The sequence below is a fragment of the Cucurbita pepo genome, chromosome 18, assembly GCF_057944985.1.
Source record: "Cucurbita pepo subsp. pepo isolate OVF chromosome 18, ASM5794498v1, whole genome shotgun sequence".
NCBI lineage: Eukaryota > Viridiplantae > Streptophyta > Magnoliopsida > Cucurbitales > Cucurbitaceae > Cucurbita > Cucurbita pepo.
In genome coordinates, this window is record NC_141815.1 from 8754326 (window position 1) to 8770200 (window position 15875).

The following is a 15875-nucleotide window of genomic DNA, read 5'->3' on the forward strand; positions in this document are numbered from 1 at the left end:
TTAATTAATAAATGATTTTAGCAAATACAACATATTTATTTGTACTGATTTTTAATAATAGAATAATTTAATTTAAAAATTCAATTCCACCCACTCAACCCACTTATTTATTCCCAAAAAAAAAGGATAATTATTATAGACAATTTTTCCTTCGGATAGGAAAGTATCTCTTTTGGAAGATTCTACCCCGTAAAAACGCTCTTTAATGGAACTTTAACTTTAGCTGGTCGTGACTAAGAAACCACCGGTTTCGCTTGGTAGACCAAGAATGTCCGACTTATCAATTTATCGAATAAACTACTTGAGGCTCCATGTAGCCCATGTATTAATGATATTCTCGAAATATTTTTAGACTTCTTGTAAAACCTAGATCCACCGCTAACCGATATTGTCCTTTTGGGCTTTCCCTTTCGGGTTTCCCACCACCACTAACAGATATATTGTCCTTTCCCTTTCGTACTTCCCTCCGCTAACAGATATTATCATATTTGAGCTTGCCCAAGAAGGTTTCCACACCTCTATAAATGGTGTTTTGTTCTCCTCCCCCAACAAAGTCGGGACATCAACTTCTCGGAGACCGCAAAAAGATTAATTTAAAAAAATGATTAAAATGTTTCAGAATAAATGTTTTGATGGGGATTTTTTTACCCTTTTAAATTCTTATACTCATATATCAAACTTGGAGGGGCGAACCTAACAAGAGAACTACAGATTTAAGTGATAATCAACCTATACAATGAATGGTAGCTTATATAATTTACATTCAAATGCGAATATATCCAAAAAAAAATGTAAGATCATAAAAGAAAATCACTCAACCTTGTAATTTGTGTATATATTTATACAATACAGATTCTTCTTTTAATTCCTTTAGAACTGATGGGTTACCTCAAAAAACATGGAGGGTGTGCCTAATATTTGTACATTGAACAGCCCAATTGCAAGCAAAGCAATAATACGTCCACCACCACTCACCTTAACCTCGAATCTTCTTTAGGGAATATCACATTTGGGTTCCGTGCGTGTGGATTCAGTGCCGAGAAGGCCTTCCACATAGCCCCAGATGAGATGCTCCATAACGATTCTTTACCTTTGTCCCCTGCAGGCTGCTGCACCTTCTTTGGTTCTGGAGCAGCCAATGGCTTGGAAGCAGCAGCAGCAGCAGCAGCAGCAGCAGCAGCCTTTGTCTTCAGAGATGGATGGTTCTTGCTCTTTCCCATGCCATTGGCGATCAGCCAGCGTGAACCAGATTTTTGTTGGCTGGAGGTAGAGCTGCCCCATAGTCTCTTATTCGGCTCACTTTTGATACCTACAACGTGAACTTCTGTGATTCTGAACTGAGGAATGTCTTTCTCCTCTTGTTCTTCTTCCTTTTTCTCTACTCTTGTAACCGACTCGAGATCGTCCTCGTCGTAGTTGATTCGTATCTCTGAAACTGTGCTGTATATCTTTGGTTTTGGTGGGATGAACACTCTCTCCACTTGGATAAGAGAAAGCATTGGAGCACCAACTGGTTCGTAGTTTCTCGATGGATCCCGGAGTTGCACCATGAGTGCCACGGTGAAGTTGTTGCCTAGTAAACCACACTTTCGGCTCGAACTCTTTCCTCGCCTTCTGTCTCCTTTCGTGCCACCACGAATGAAGTCCAAGGAATTTGCGTGATGAGCAGCGAGTATTTTGGAAGTATGTTCACTGATGATTTCTTCATCATCAAGTTCACCAGAATCCAATCTCATCCATTCATCAAGAGAGAGAGAGAGACCCATTAATCCGTCAACATCATCACCATTGTCTTTTATGTCCAACAACTGCAATCCAGCAGTTCCCTCCAGTCCAAGCAATCCACTAATGTCGATTCCCTTGCCACGGAGAGCTGAAAATTCTCCTATCGGTTGTGCACTGATGTTCGAAGGTGCCTCGTCCTCTGACATTCCTGACTGTATCCTCAGCCCTTCAAGTGAAAGAGCTTCAATCTTGTCCAAGGCTAGTGGAGCAACATCTTCTAAGGATACATATTCCGACTCCGACTCACCATGCATAGAGTTTGGACTGAACTTCTCGTGCCTAGAACTGGATGAAATACCCATGGAACCTTTTCTTCTACCAAATGAATCTTGCTCAAAAACTGGTTTGCTCTGCGGCATACATTGCCTGTTCCATTGTAGAGATAACATACAGCAAAAACAAGATAAGATAAGAAAGAATCTCCGAAAGGGGGGGGCAAGTTATTGAAAATGAGACCACAAACCTGTTAGAACCCTCCAAAGCGGGACAAGCTTCCCATGCTACTTGTTGCATTGTTTTCCCAGTTATATCTTCCAAAGGCATTAACTTATTTGCTTGCATAGAAAGCTTTTCGATTCCAACCGAGGCCAGACGCTGTAGTATTTCCATTATCCCAGAACCCATTTCTGCAGGCACTACCACTGGAGAAGAAACTTGCATAATCAGGTTCCCACCGCTCTTAGCATTCTGGAAAATTGAAGGATTCATAGTTCGCAAAAAACCTCCATTCTTTGTCTGGATAAATGGACCCAATCCTTCTCCGAGAGGAGGTAGGTCGAACGGGTCTTCACAAGGAAAATCAGATGGACTTCCAAACCCATGAGAGCTGCTGGATGGAGACTGCTGAAAGACTTCCTCATTCAATCCCCATTTGTGCATCAAAGCCTCAGTCTCCAAATCTTCCAACATCTTTGCCTTCGTCTTACTCCATACTGCTGTATCTTCTGTGAAGTCAATGGCTTCATTAGCATTGCCAATTGACGGAAGATCAAAAAATGTATCAGAACTTCCATTAAAATTGTGACCACATGCTGGATAATTATCATCTTCAATATCAAAATCGAATAAGGAATAACCACCAGCTACGGCTTCATCCTCAAATTGCCGTAACAGCCGCTCTCTTGGAGACTCTGGCTCGTTATCAGAACTCGAGCCAAATGGACTTTGCTCAATCCCCAACATACGTAAGAAATCACTTTCCAAACATTCGTCTTCCAAAAACTCATCGTCGAAATCAAGGGGTAGACACGTTCCAGTTGGTTCATCACTTGACATGAACTCTGAGTTATGCTCTTCTTCGGGAGACTCCAATGCTACTGTCTCCAGTTCAGACACGCAACTTAAAGCTGACTCCAACTCCTTCAGGATCGATTCTTTGGTATAAATATCATAATCATTTGAAGAACTATTACACGCAACAAGCTCCTCGGTGTAGTTATCATGCTTCTCCTTCTGTTGGTCAACCCTGCTACCCTCGTCATGAACCATCAATAATTCATTGTCTATTTCAGGGCGTCCAACTGAAGAGGAATCGACAACTTTTACATTAATTTTCTCCACCTGTTCCTCAGCTAACACTTCAATCTGTGCATCAATTTTCTCCCCCTGTTCCATGGATGACAATTCAATCCCTTGTTCTACAAATGAAAACTCAGTTCCACAATCAACATCGGTATTTTCATCCTCAGATTTCATTAGATGAGAATATTCAGTGCATACATCCAGCTTGGGGTTACTGTCCGCTGAAGTATCAAATTCACCATCATCAAATTTACCATCATCAAATTTTTTGTATAATACATCTACCGACTTGGCAAGTTCTAACTGCGGTACTGGTAAAACCTCATGAAGATCCTTTATATCATCTTCTGGTCGGGATGAAACAAGAGAATCATTATACGTCTTTCCAGGAGAACTCTTGTTATTCTGGATTCTGCTTCTACCACCAGATTCACCGAACACCATCTCGGATTTCCCAATACCATATTTATTCTGCTTCGACTTTAAGGAATCGCCAATATGATTTCCAGAGGCAGTTAAATTATCACCCACCACTGTGTATCCAAAACTGACATTCATTGTGGCCCCTTTAGCCTTACCAGATAATTTAAAAATGGTAGCCCACTTACCAGAGCTCTTTTCTTCTTCTAACTCCTCCAATGTAAGGGGAAGAAACCTTGTTAAGTCAACCCGATGTTTCCCCAAATCAACCTCAGAAGCACCATATACAGAAGCATAGACTAAAGAATGTTTGGCCTCGTACTTTGCAGAATGGTGGGGTCCATTCCCCCTACCATGTACTGTACAAGTGCAGTACAACTCCTCTTCGAATTCTACCTTGCCCTGGACGACCTTCTTAGGGCGAGTTACCAATAAGCCATCCCGCCTCTTCCAGAACACACTTAGACTAAAATCATCCAGGTCCGAAGGTAACCCCTTGATTGATTGAACTAGGAGAGAGAAACAACAATTAAACTTGCGGTTTCGAACATGGGAGAACGCCTTCAAAGTCTTCCAACTCCAGATAGATTTCTTATCCTTACGTGTTGGATCTTCATTGCCGCTTTTTGGCTGCGATTTGGGATCAGGCAAATTGGTTTTCCCAATAGATCTTTGCCGAGCATTAGCACCAGAACTAGAATTCCTCAACGGATTTTTGGTCAGATAAAGAGCGTTGCTTATGGTTTCTATCTCATTCAACAACTTCTCACCACCCGCACGACCACCAATCTTCTTTGAATCAACTTTTGACAGCAACTTATCCGACCATGAGCTCTGAAATTAAATTAAACCAACATAAACAAGAAATTTGAAGTAATTTGAAAACACCATCTACATGCTAGATGCTTTTATATAACCAATACAAGGTGTGAAGCAAATATGATTTCGAGAAAGACGGCACATTGGAAATTTACGTAAGTAAAACAATTTTTAGCATCAGGACAGTGATATTTAAAAAGAACTAAAATGAATGTGCACAATAAAAAGTAGCCCACCGGAGAAAGAGTCGCAGACGAATCCTTTCCATTGGTTGCTTCACCTGCAGCCCGGAAAGTTTCTTTTGCGCTAACACTGTCATCATTTTTTAGCTCAAGCTCAGCTAGCATAGATAAGGCATTTGAGCACTTGTCATCTACCTTCAAAGCATCATTAACCTACGGAAGGGACACATTATTGACTATACAAGATTAATTTCCAGACAGAAATATAGAAGCAGATGTGCCAGAAGAGTTAACGGACCAATTCAATGCTTAATTGAACATAATTTCTAGCTTTTGCAATGGATGCAAGCCTCAGGTAAGCATCGATAAAGTCTGGATACTGTAACAAATAAAAGAGGTGTTAAAAGCAAAGTGCAATAATGAACCCCAAAGAGCTACTAATACATACCTTAAATAAAATCAAGCGGTAGAGTGCACTTGCAACTTCAATGTTATGCAATTGCTCAAATAATCGAGCCAGGTTAAACAGACTTGTGACTTTCTTCCATGGCAGTACAATTGAACGACCTTCCCTCTCCAGTTGATAAAAGAGTTCCATGTCCTTGTATTGAAGAACAGACGCACTTGCTTCAATAGCAGTGCATCTCAATTTACCGTCAAAAAAATCTAGCCAAATTCCATCACCTAAAGCCTCCTTGAAATTTCTCTCAGCAAGCTGACAAGAATAGGAAGTAAGAAAGTATCTTGAAGAGGAAGCATTTAATAACTTTGACATAGAATAATTTTCTGTGTAATCAATTATAACCAACATCAAACCAAACAAACCTCAAACTCTTCTCTTTCAAAGTGAAGAACCCCAAGATTGTTGAGCACTTCAGTAGGTACCTCTTGACCTCCCTTTCTTAAGAGAATGCTAGCCTGTTGTAACACTCAACACCAAAAGAAATTATTAGATTAGAGCAGTAATAAATAACAAGTTAGGAAGTAAATACCGATCATATAGAAATTCTGATTGCAAAATAAAATAAAATTTAAATTTAAAAAAAAAAAAAAAAAAAAAAAAAAAAAAAAAAAAAAAGTCCCTACAGTTTTGAAGGCATCCAAAGCAGCATCTTCATCGGTTGAAATCAACAATTCTCCCAGGTCTAAAAAGGACTGCAATGCAATTTTATTCTGCGTTATATTACATGTAGTGAAAACTAAACGGTAGCATGTTCATATATGTGGCAATAACAATGACATGATAGTACTTGCTTTGACAAAAAAACAGAAAATCTGGACATTTGTAGGAAAGCCTCCAATAAAAAAGTAAAAAAAATGTAGAAATGTGCAAGAACGTCGTCTTAAGGAAAAATGGAATGGCTGAACGTTCTAGCACAATTGGATTCTCTCTGATTTAATCATAAAACTAAAATCATGAATTCACAATATTCCAGTTCCAATTTGGGTGAAGGAACAGAAGATGTGGTGTGATGCGACATACAGCCTTACACCCTCCTCTGCCCCCCCACCCCCCCCACCCCCCACCCCCCCCCCCCCCCCCACCCCCACCACCCGAAATTTAAAAAAAGTAAAGAAGTATAACGAACAAAATAAAATCTTTAGGAAGTTCAAATTTTAATCTTGACCGTGCACCAGGCCTAATGTCACTTGGAGCCAATTGTTTTGTTGCCACCATTTTTCTGCTGATAGATTATAGTTACAAAGGCAATTCTTGCTAGCGCTTACAAAGAAGAGAAGTATTCTCATGATCATTAGAGTAAAATAATACGATCAACCACGAAAACTCCACAGAAGCTTATGAAAGAAATGATCTGTCAGTGCCAAAGCGCTAAAGGTAAGTGTTGAGGGAACAATTAGCATCTTAAGTTTTGCAGCTATGCAAATTAATAATGATATATTGTGCTTTAGTATCCAGGCATGATCAATGATCGGGTGTCAAATAAAGACATCAAACATTAAGACTTGGAGATGGCAACTTGCAACATCAAGACATTATAAAGCCTCCCAACTCCCCCAACTTGAGGTCTACCTGTGCATCACGTGGATCAATTTTTGTAGCTTTCCTTAAAGCCTCCTGGGCCTTCTCAGACCGACCAAGCTGAACATAAATATGACCAAGTACCTATATCAAAACCAGTAACAACTAATGAGACAAAAAAAAATGAAGGCTAGGAATACAAAAATCAAGGGCATACAAGTAACTGAAACACGAATCTAAATATCTTTTAGTTTCAACTCACTCACTTTCAATGTCCCACAATTGTTGGGATAAACCTTCAAAACCTTCTCCATGTTTGATAATGCACTTCCAAGATCTCCCATCTTCAGTTGAACCTGACCCAAACCTGTACCAAATAGACAACCAGAAATGTAGAAATTAACCACAAAGCACCATGGGAACATCAATAAACAGAATTATAAACAGAATAGGCAAATTGTTGAGGCTGTTATCACTTGAATAAAACTCCCTTTTATCAAACCATTCTCATGCCATTTGAACCCTAATTATAAATACGTATGAGACCCCCAATAGTCAATATTCATGCTAGGAAGGGGAAAGAAGGAAACGAACTTACCATGACAAGGAAATACAAATTCACGGGGTTTATTAGCTTCCTTTGCGGATGCCATGTAGTACAAGCCAGGTTTCTCATAGTCTCCCTACAGACATTCTACCATCGGTTCAGTAAGTCTTCTCCTCCACTTCTTAACGTTATGAGATCAAGATGGCTATCATACCTTGCTATGGTAAGACTGAGCTAGATTATAAAAAGAATGAGACTTAGTGGGTCCATGGTCAGCAATGGCAAATGCAGTTTCAGTCAATTGCTCCACCAAAAAGCGTTGACCAGTAAAGAAAAAGTGATTTGCCAAGTAATTCGGAGCCATTGCACAAGAAGGGTATATTTCAAATGCCTTCTGCATCTTTTCCATCCCGTTTCTAATTCGACTAGCTGCCATGGTGGATATACACCGCAATTGAATTACTCGAATGTATGGAAAAATATGACAGAGAAAAAATAACTTCCATGCGAAGGAAAGGAACCCATAATGAAACCTACCTTCATTTGTGTTCATATCAATGATTGCTAGAGCAACAAGAGCCTCAACATTTTTTGGATCCAACTGCAAGTATAAAATTAAGAAATACTAAGCCAACATCAACTTCAAGTTGGTAAGTTCGCATGAGTTTAATGAATGACTGAAAAAACTAATATCACTAGCCTGCAAAACTCTCTCAAATGCTCGCTGAGCCTTTCCATATTGTTTCAATTTGTAGCAGCAGAGGCCTATGCCAAGTCTTACAGCAGCAGGGCAATCAGGATACACTTGCAAGGCCCTCTGTTTGCAAATTCATGTTACAAGACCAAAGGCGTCATCAAATTGGCTTGAGATAATTGTATCTTCCAATGAACTTAAGTAATCGTGGAAGAGAGCAAGTTGGCCCCCACTGAGCATAAAAGATTACAAAGCGGATTAAAAAATCACTTATTGCGCAGACATGTAAAGCCAACTAACCTTATACAGCTCTAATGATTCAGAATAATGTCCACGGTTGAATTCAACACATGCCTGCATATATGCCGAAGATGTTAAGGGAAGCAGAATAGATCAACCAACACATACTCCTTCAGTCTTATTGTAAGAATTGGATCAGACCTCAATCAAGTTACCGGCAAAGTCAAATATGAAGTAACAACAATAATTCTACATCACATTGATGAGACCAGGGAAAGGCTCATAACCCATCAGGTACATCAGAGAGAAATAAATCAATTCAATGAGAACTTTGAAATAGTGCATAAGAACTAGTACAGCACTCCTAAGCAATTGACTTTTTAAAAAGATAAGTATCAAACAAGATGCATTCCACTGCAATTAACATTCAACTATTTCCAAATGTCAGATAAAATCGATGAGCAGATGCATTCCATCTGCAAGAGAATGTATAGAATAGTAGCGTTGAAATAAAATAAAATAATCTTTGGGAGAAAGCCACTCCAAAATCAAGTACTACTAAAGAATAAATTTATAATCAAGGGACCAAAAAGGTTATCATCTTCTAGATGGCACCTTCTTTTCCATGATCTAGAGTTACCAAATGAGTCAGGTGAAAGATTTTGGTCGTACTTGACCTAGAAGGGCAGGAACATTGTCACGATCTCCATCTAAAACAATCTTGAATGCAGCAAATGCCTGTTCAACTTCCCCTTTGGTCAATAAAAGCTGACCTGTGAACATTTCAAGTGTTTTAGTTCCAAGCATGCTTCAAAGACTAATTGAAAAGACATAAACAAAGGATGTTCATGAGCAGTTTAAAACAGATAGCAAAAGATCATCATTTGTGTTTAATTTTAATGTCATAACATAAAATTAAGCTTAAAACAAAAAAATTTACTAGAAAATTTAACCTTTTCCAACCCAAGTTGAAGGCTCGTGAATGTCAACTCTTGACGCTTTGTTGTAATATTGTGTAGCCAAAGTGAAATGTTCTTCTTTTTCTCGTTGTTTTGTCTCAATTTTTCCAAGATAGTGGTAGTAAGCACCCAAGGCATTTAAGATTGCGATTCTTTCATATCTAACATTAGCATAGAACTCATCAATATCTGCAACAATAACAAAATTACAAAAGGTGAGTTAAGATTGGAAAACTATGTAGGCTATGAGCCTGAATACTATCAAGTAGCATTCAACTGATTAAGGTATTACATTTAGCAAAATAAAAATAAAAATAACTAAATTCCAACATTTGAAAAGAAGCCAATACCTGGACTAGACCCTTCCTCCAGAATTTGACGGAATTGTTCCAGTTTTCCTTGCTTGAAGTATTCCCTCTGGGACGTGTCAACGAAATGGTACATGGAAACTCAGACACTAATGTAATACATGATAAAAGCAACCTCAAGAAATATATACTCAGATCATAGCAAGGTCAAAACGAATAGTTTTTCATAAAAAGCATGAACTTCTAAGTTTGATAGGTAAGTTATAATTGATCTTGAAGTAGCAATTTTCTCATTATAGCCCATCATCATTGGGACAGCACAAAACATAGGTAAAGAAAATTATGGAAATTATATTTAAACTAAAATTAAATGTATATGAAATGCAAGATATTTGCAGCAATTCAATATATTAAACGAGTAAAAAAAAATCCCATACTAAATAAATATAGCATTGAACCAATAAGTAATGTCAAGAGAAGAAAAAATTGGTAGTTGGTGGAATGAACAAACTGAAAGTACAAAAGGAAACTACAAAAGGGGACTTCGATCCAATAAATCAAACTAAGTTCATATTTATGAGAAAAAAAAGAAAGAAAAAAAAAAAACCTAAGGACAAATGCCCACAGAGATGCATTAAACCTCACCACCTCCTAAACTTCAACACATGACCTCTCCTCCTCTCTAAAAATCTCATCGTTTCTCAAGTCAAGCTTCTCACAAAATAACAAACAAACAAACAAACAAACAAAAAAAAAAAACTAGCTTGCCACAAAGAAATTCCGTCCTCCCAAAAAGGCGAACTCAGGAGCAACTCCTCAATAATACCATATAAGGCAAAGGTAAAACCAATGAACCAAGGAGACTGGACAGATTGACAGCCCCATAATAGGTATAAAAGATTTAAGTGGTCATAAAAAACCTAGTGACATGAAGTTTTAGTAAACCCTCTAATATATTGGGAAGGACGTTCGAATAGGAAATACTTATACACATCTGTACCAACAAGAGCTAAGCTCGTCTCCAAGCTTTCACAGTCACCAAGATTTTTTGCATATCTCTAAGTGTTCCAACAACCTTGCACACATCTCGACTAATCTCACAGGATATCTCATTAACCCTTCAACATTTGGGTGCCAAAAATACCTATAAGATATTAAATCCTAAATAGGTGGCCACCATGGATTGAATTTATTTCCTCTAAGCTCTTTATTATACAATCACCAACTAGTTTGCACAGTAGGTATGAGAAGTTCTAACTTATGACAATCTAGTTTGCACAGTTACTCAAATGTAAATCCAAAGCACTCATCAATCAAAATTTTCATCCCTGACCAAATTGAAGTTAGAAACAAGATGGTTTGGTTCCACTCCCTTAATCAACAGCTTAAAAAGAGCTCGTTACATTAAAATCTCCACAAAAAGAAGAAAAAAACACGCACGCACGCACAGAGAATTCGGTCACCCTGGGTAATTATTAGTAATATACAAGCACAATACTGCATCAACTTCACCCATTACGCATATTACACACAAAAATTCGTAATTAGGTATTCCGAACAGAAAACAATTCTTGCGACAGGATTCAACGTCACGAGATGTGCAAGGGAATGGAGCTGAAATCGAGCATAAAGATATATCTCATTTCATGTTTAGCGAGTAAAACGAACCGCGATGATTAGCCAGAGATCCAACGGAGCTTGCTCGGCCTTGAGTATTTCGAGAATCTCGGAAGCATCCCTAGGGAGTTGATCAAGAGCTACCCTGACCTCCTCCTCCGAGTTCCGCACCGGTATGTGCACACAAGCCATGGTTTTCCTTGGAAACGCCAAAGCAGGGCGAGCGGAGGAGGGGAAGAAAAGCCCAGAATTGCTCGCCGGAAAAACTCGCGTCTCTGTTTCTCTCTGTTCTCTCTGCTGAATTTTGGTTCATAGGGCACATCGGTATTTTGGTGTTTTTTTTTTTTTTTTTCGGATTATTCTGATTTGAAATATGCGCCAAATCTAGAAAATAGAAACCAAATTCGAAAACGTGTGGGTGTGAAAATTACCTAAATGCCTACCAATTTTTACCCCCTTGTATAAGAGTTTTCATGATCGAGCTACCGAAAATAAAAGTACATATTATTGATATATATATATAACACGTGGGTGTGAAAATTACCTAAATGCCTACCAATTTTTACCGCTGTATATGAGAGTTTTTATGATCGAACTTTCGAAAATGAAAGTATATATATATATATATATAAAATGGGTGGGTGTGAAAATTACTTAAATGCCTTCCAATTTTTATCGCTTTATATGAGAGTTTTTATGATCGAGCTATCGAAAATGAAAGTACATACTGTTGATATATATATATATATATATATATAAAACGTGTGGGTGTGAAAATTACTTAAATGCCTTCCAATTTTTACTGCCTTATACGATAGTTTTATAATCGAGCTACCGAAAATAAAAGTACATAGTATTGATATATATATATATATATATATATATATATATAACTATTCATTTTTTAAAATATTTATTAATCATCACATTTTTAAATATAATTCTCATTCAGATGTGATATCGGTTCATTCATATATCATTTGTTTATTCGAGCATCACGTGCCTACCAATTTTTATAAACCGCACATTTTATTGGGAGATTTTACGATGTGATAACAATTATAATGATTCACGTTTTTTAACGTTTGCATTTTTTTGTCCAGTAACTCAATCATATGAACTTCAAAGTTAAACAGTTTTATTTTAAGTGACTATCTATAATTTTTTATTAGAAGCCCGTGAGTCATAACAAACCATGCTAAAATAACTTATGTTGGTTGGTAATGATAATTTTTCATTCTTATAAGTAATTCGAAACAAGCAGACAACGTGTTCATGCAATAAAAATGTCAAGATTTTCACGTCTATTTATCAATTGAATATATAAATTATCCACGTGTCACGTCAATTTAACACCGCATAATATAAATTACTAAAAAATATTTTTAACCTCTCCCAATTTGTTTATAGAATGAGAGTTTTATCTAAAATAAATAACATTATATATTTATATATACACACGTGGAATTTTGTTTATAAAAAAAAAGGTGATAAAATGTAATAAATAAAATTAGAAATTTTCATTATTAAAAAAATGGTCTTGTCGTTTGAAAAAAAATATGTTGATGGGAATAAATGCCTTAAAAAGTTGGAATATACTTTTTTTGTATGGTTGGTCTAAGAACATGTGATATATATATATATATATATATATAATTAACACTTTAAATGACGGTGAATAATTAAGACAAAAAGAAAAAGAAAAAGAAAAAGAAAGAGAAATATTGTTTTAATTTGTAACGATTTAATATAATATAAGTTTAAACGGGCAACGATCTAATAATAATAATTTAATTTTTATAATTTATAAATAAAATTGATATACAATAGAAAGTTTCAGGTTCGGGTTGGGATTAAGATTAACATTATTAGCCGATCGTAACTTTTAATTATTATTATTATTGTTTACAATTATATTCTTAGAATAAATTTTATTAAATTTTAATAATATTTGTAACAATCCATATCCACTTGCAGATATTATCCTCTGCTAGGGGAAAGTTTTCACACCCTTATAAATGGTGATTTGTTCTCCTCCCCCGACCAATGTGGGACATCACAATCCACCCTTGACCCAGCGTCCTTACTGACACATCGCTTCGTGATTTGTTCTCCTCCCCAACTAATGTGGGACATCAAAATCCACCCCCATTCGAGACCCGTCGTCCTTACAAGCACACCGCCTCGTGTCTACCTCTATGGGCAACAGCGAGAAGGCTGACACATCGTCCGGTGACTGACTTTGATACCATTTGTAACGACCTAGATCTAGCAGATATTGTCCTCTTTTGGCTTCCCCTCGAAGCTTTAAAAGTAACGTGGGCATCACAATATTTTTTAATAATGATTAAATTATACCAATTAAAAAATAGGTGAACTACATTGTTATTATAGTAATAAATTGAATTTTCAATAAAAATATAAATATTTTAAATAATGTTTTAAACAATAAATTAAATATTATGTAAAGATTAAAGAAAAATGCATAAATTAAAATTATATTTTGAACCCTTACTTTTTTCGCACGTGGCTTGTGAGTTGGGCGGTTGATTCTCCACGTGGCTATGTTTATATTTTAATCTTATTTTTTTATTTGGAGTATTTGGAAAACGCACAAGGCAAGAAACCGCTAATGCGAAGTGGACAAGACGTGGCGCGGGTTTTAAATATTTAAAATCCTGCGGGTCAATGACTAGGCTCCACCCTGGCACACCTTTAATTTAAAACCCGCGCCAACTTTATGCTCATAAATATTAAATATTAAAAAAAAAAAAAAAAAACAAATTCATACTAATTTCGCGGTGTATAATTAAAATAATAATTGTTATATTATCTTGTCGATTTTTTTTTTAATAAAATAAGATTATTTAAGTAAGAAACTAATTTAAATATAATTAAATTAAAATAATTATAAAATGTGGTTCTCTTTTGTAGCTTATCATTACACTACATTTTAATTATTTTATTGGAATATGTTGTAATAATTATAAGATTTTTTAATTTAATTTAATCTCTCGTCGATTTAATTATATTTATTTCCACAATTTTTATTTTTATTAAAATGGGAAAATTTCTTGTCGTTTATGTAATTTATTTTGCTTCCAGAATTAATTGATAAATATTATATTAAGTTATCAGATAAAATCATATTATTAAGGTTATGAAAACATATCGAATGTCGTGAATGTTTTAGTTATATATACACAAATATATTGTCGTAGTACATTATTATAACGTTGTTTATGTCAAACGTTAGCATTTAATATGCGTCGTGTATATATGCTATTATATTTTGCACTTATACTCGTGTATAGATAAATGTTTGTTTTTTATGCACTGTTATGTGATTACGTTTTAGTGTTAGAATAAACCGACAATTATTAACGTGTTGAATTAGATTCGTGGACTCAAGAACTTTTGTGATAAAAAACATAACCAACGTATATTTATGTAAATCTATGTAGTTATCTCGATAACCAAATTGGACCAAGGTTGGAGTCAACGTCAAATTCTACTTTTTATTTATTTATTTTGAATTTAAATATTTATCACGTCAAAGAAAAATGATCGGAAAAAAGTGCAGGAGATAAAATATATATTTATGAAATTACCTTTCTAATTTTTTATTTTTTGGTATGACTTCTATTTGGTTGTTTATTTTTAAAATACTATAGTAACATAAAATTACTTGGATGTGATATCGGTTAATTTATGTACCTCTTCTTTACTCGAGTGTTACCGTAACAATATCTATAAAAAGAGTATAGAAAAAAAAATCGAGAATGTTGTAACGTGGATTAAGACATTTATCTCTTATATTTGCAGACAAAAAACTATAGCCACGTTATGTCGGATTCATCAGAGGATTCATTGCTTCTATTTTATTTTATTTTATTTGTGTTTTAACAAAGCAAATAATTATTTTTTAAATTTAAGATGAAAATCTATAATTTTTGTTAGTGGAATATTTATGTCTTAATAATTGTGATGTCCCACCTTAGTGTCAACTTCTCCCTACTCAAGGTTATATATGCTAAGTCGTTGTTATCTCTCTCTTGTTGGCTTATATAACATCTCTTTAAAAAATCTCTCTTTCTAAAATCTCTCTCTACCCTCGCTTTCTAAAACCTTCTTTTAAAATCGAGGCTAGAGGCTCGATCATACGTCGCTTGGTCGTAGGCGACGCAAGAATAAATTGGCTTAGCTCACTTGTCGTTGGAAAGTGAGTGCTACACAATCGCTAGTTCGTTGCCTTCAAAAGTGCGAGTTGTGTCAAGTGGGGGAGAACAAACCACCATTTATAAGCGTGTGAAAACCTTATAGCAGACGCGTTTTGAAGCCTTGAGGGAAGCCTAAAAGGGAAAGTCTAAAGAGGACAATATCTGCTAGCGGTGAATCTGGGTCGTTACAAATGGTATTAGAGTCAGACATCAGACAATGTGCCAGCCTTCTCGTTGTTCCCTAAAGGGGGTAGGCACAAGGCGGTGTGCCCGTAAGGACGCTGGGACTCGAAGGGGGTGGATTGTGATGTCCCAGATTGGTTGGGGAGGAGAACAAACCACCATTTATAAGGGTATGGAAACCTTCCACTAATAGACGCGTTTTAAAGCCTTAAGGGGAAGCTCGAAAGGGAAAGTACAAAGAAAAGCCTTGAGGGGAAGCTCAAAAAAGAAAGTCAAAAGAGGACAATATCTGCTAGCGGTGGATCTGAGTCGTTAGAATAATATTTTTATAAAAGGAAATAATAACGTTTGAATATTATTCAAATACTAGAAAATAAAATTAATTTTTGTCTAGGTTTC

General features: G+C 36.1%; 1 protein-coding gene across 2 annotated transcripts; it reads right to left on the reverse strand.

Moving 5' to 3' along the window:
* Window positions 1-792: 792 nt before the first annotated feature.
* LOC111780093 (protein PLASTID MOVEMENT IMPAIRED 1-RELATED 1) lies at window positions 793-11423 on the reverse strand. 2 transcript variants are annotated; one of them, XM_087119589.1, is made up of 18 exons: window positions 11125-11423; window positions 9499-9565; window positions 9143-9337; window positions 8862-8962; window positions 8250-8303; window positions 7956-8072; window positions 7793-7856; window positions 7470-7684; window positions 7307-7391; window positions 6975-7075; window positions 6760-6852; window positions 5814-5882; window positions 5553-5645; window positions 5176-5442; window positions 5026-5106; window positions 4782-4940; window positions 2249-4560; window positions 793-2151 (listed from the first exon to the last, which is right to left on the reverse strand). In XM_087119589.1, the coding sequence occupies exons 1-18, from the start codon at window positions 11263-11265 to the stop codon at window positions 972-974; spliced, it is 5394 nt and encodes a 1797-aa protein (XP_086975715.1). In that variant the 5' UTR covers window positions 11266-11423; the 3' UTR covers window positions 793-971. The 2 variants fall into 2 exon arrangements, with proteins under 2 accessions (XP_086975715.1, XP_086975716.1); XM_087119590.1 differs by lacking the exons at window positions 9143-9337; window positions 9499-9565; window positions 11125-11423 and having other exon boundaries at window positions 8867-8962.
* Window positions 11424-15875: the final 4452 nt, after the last annotated feature.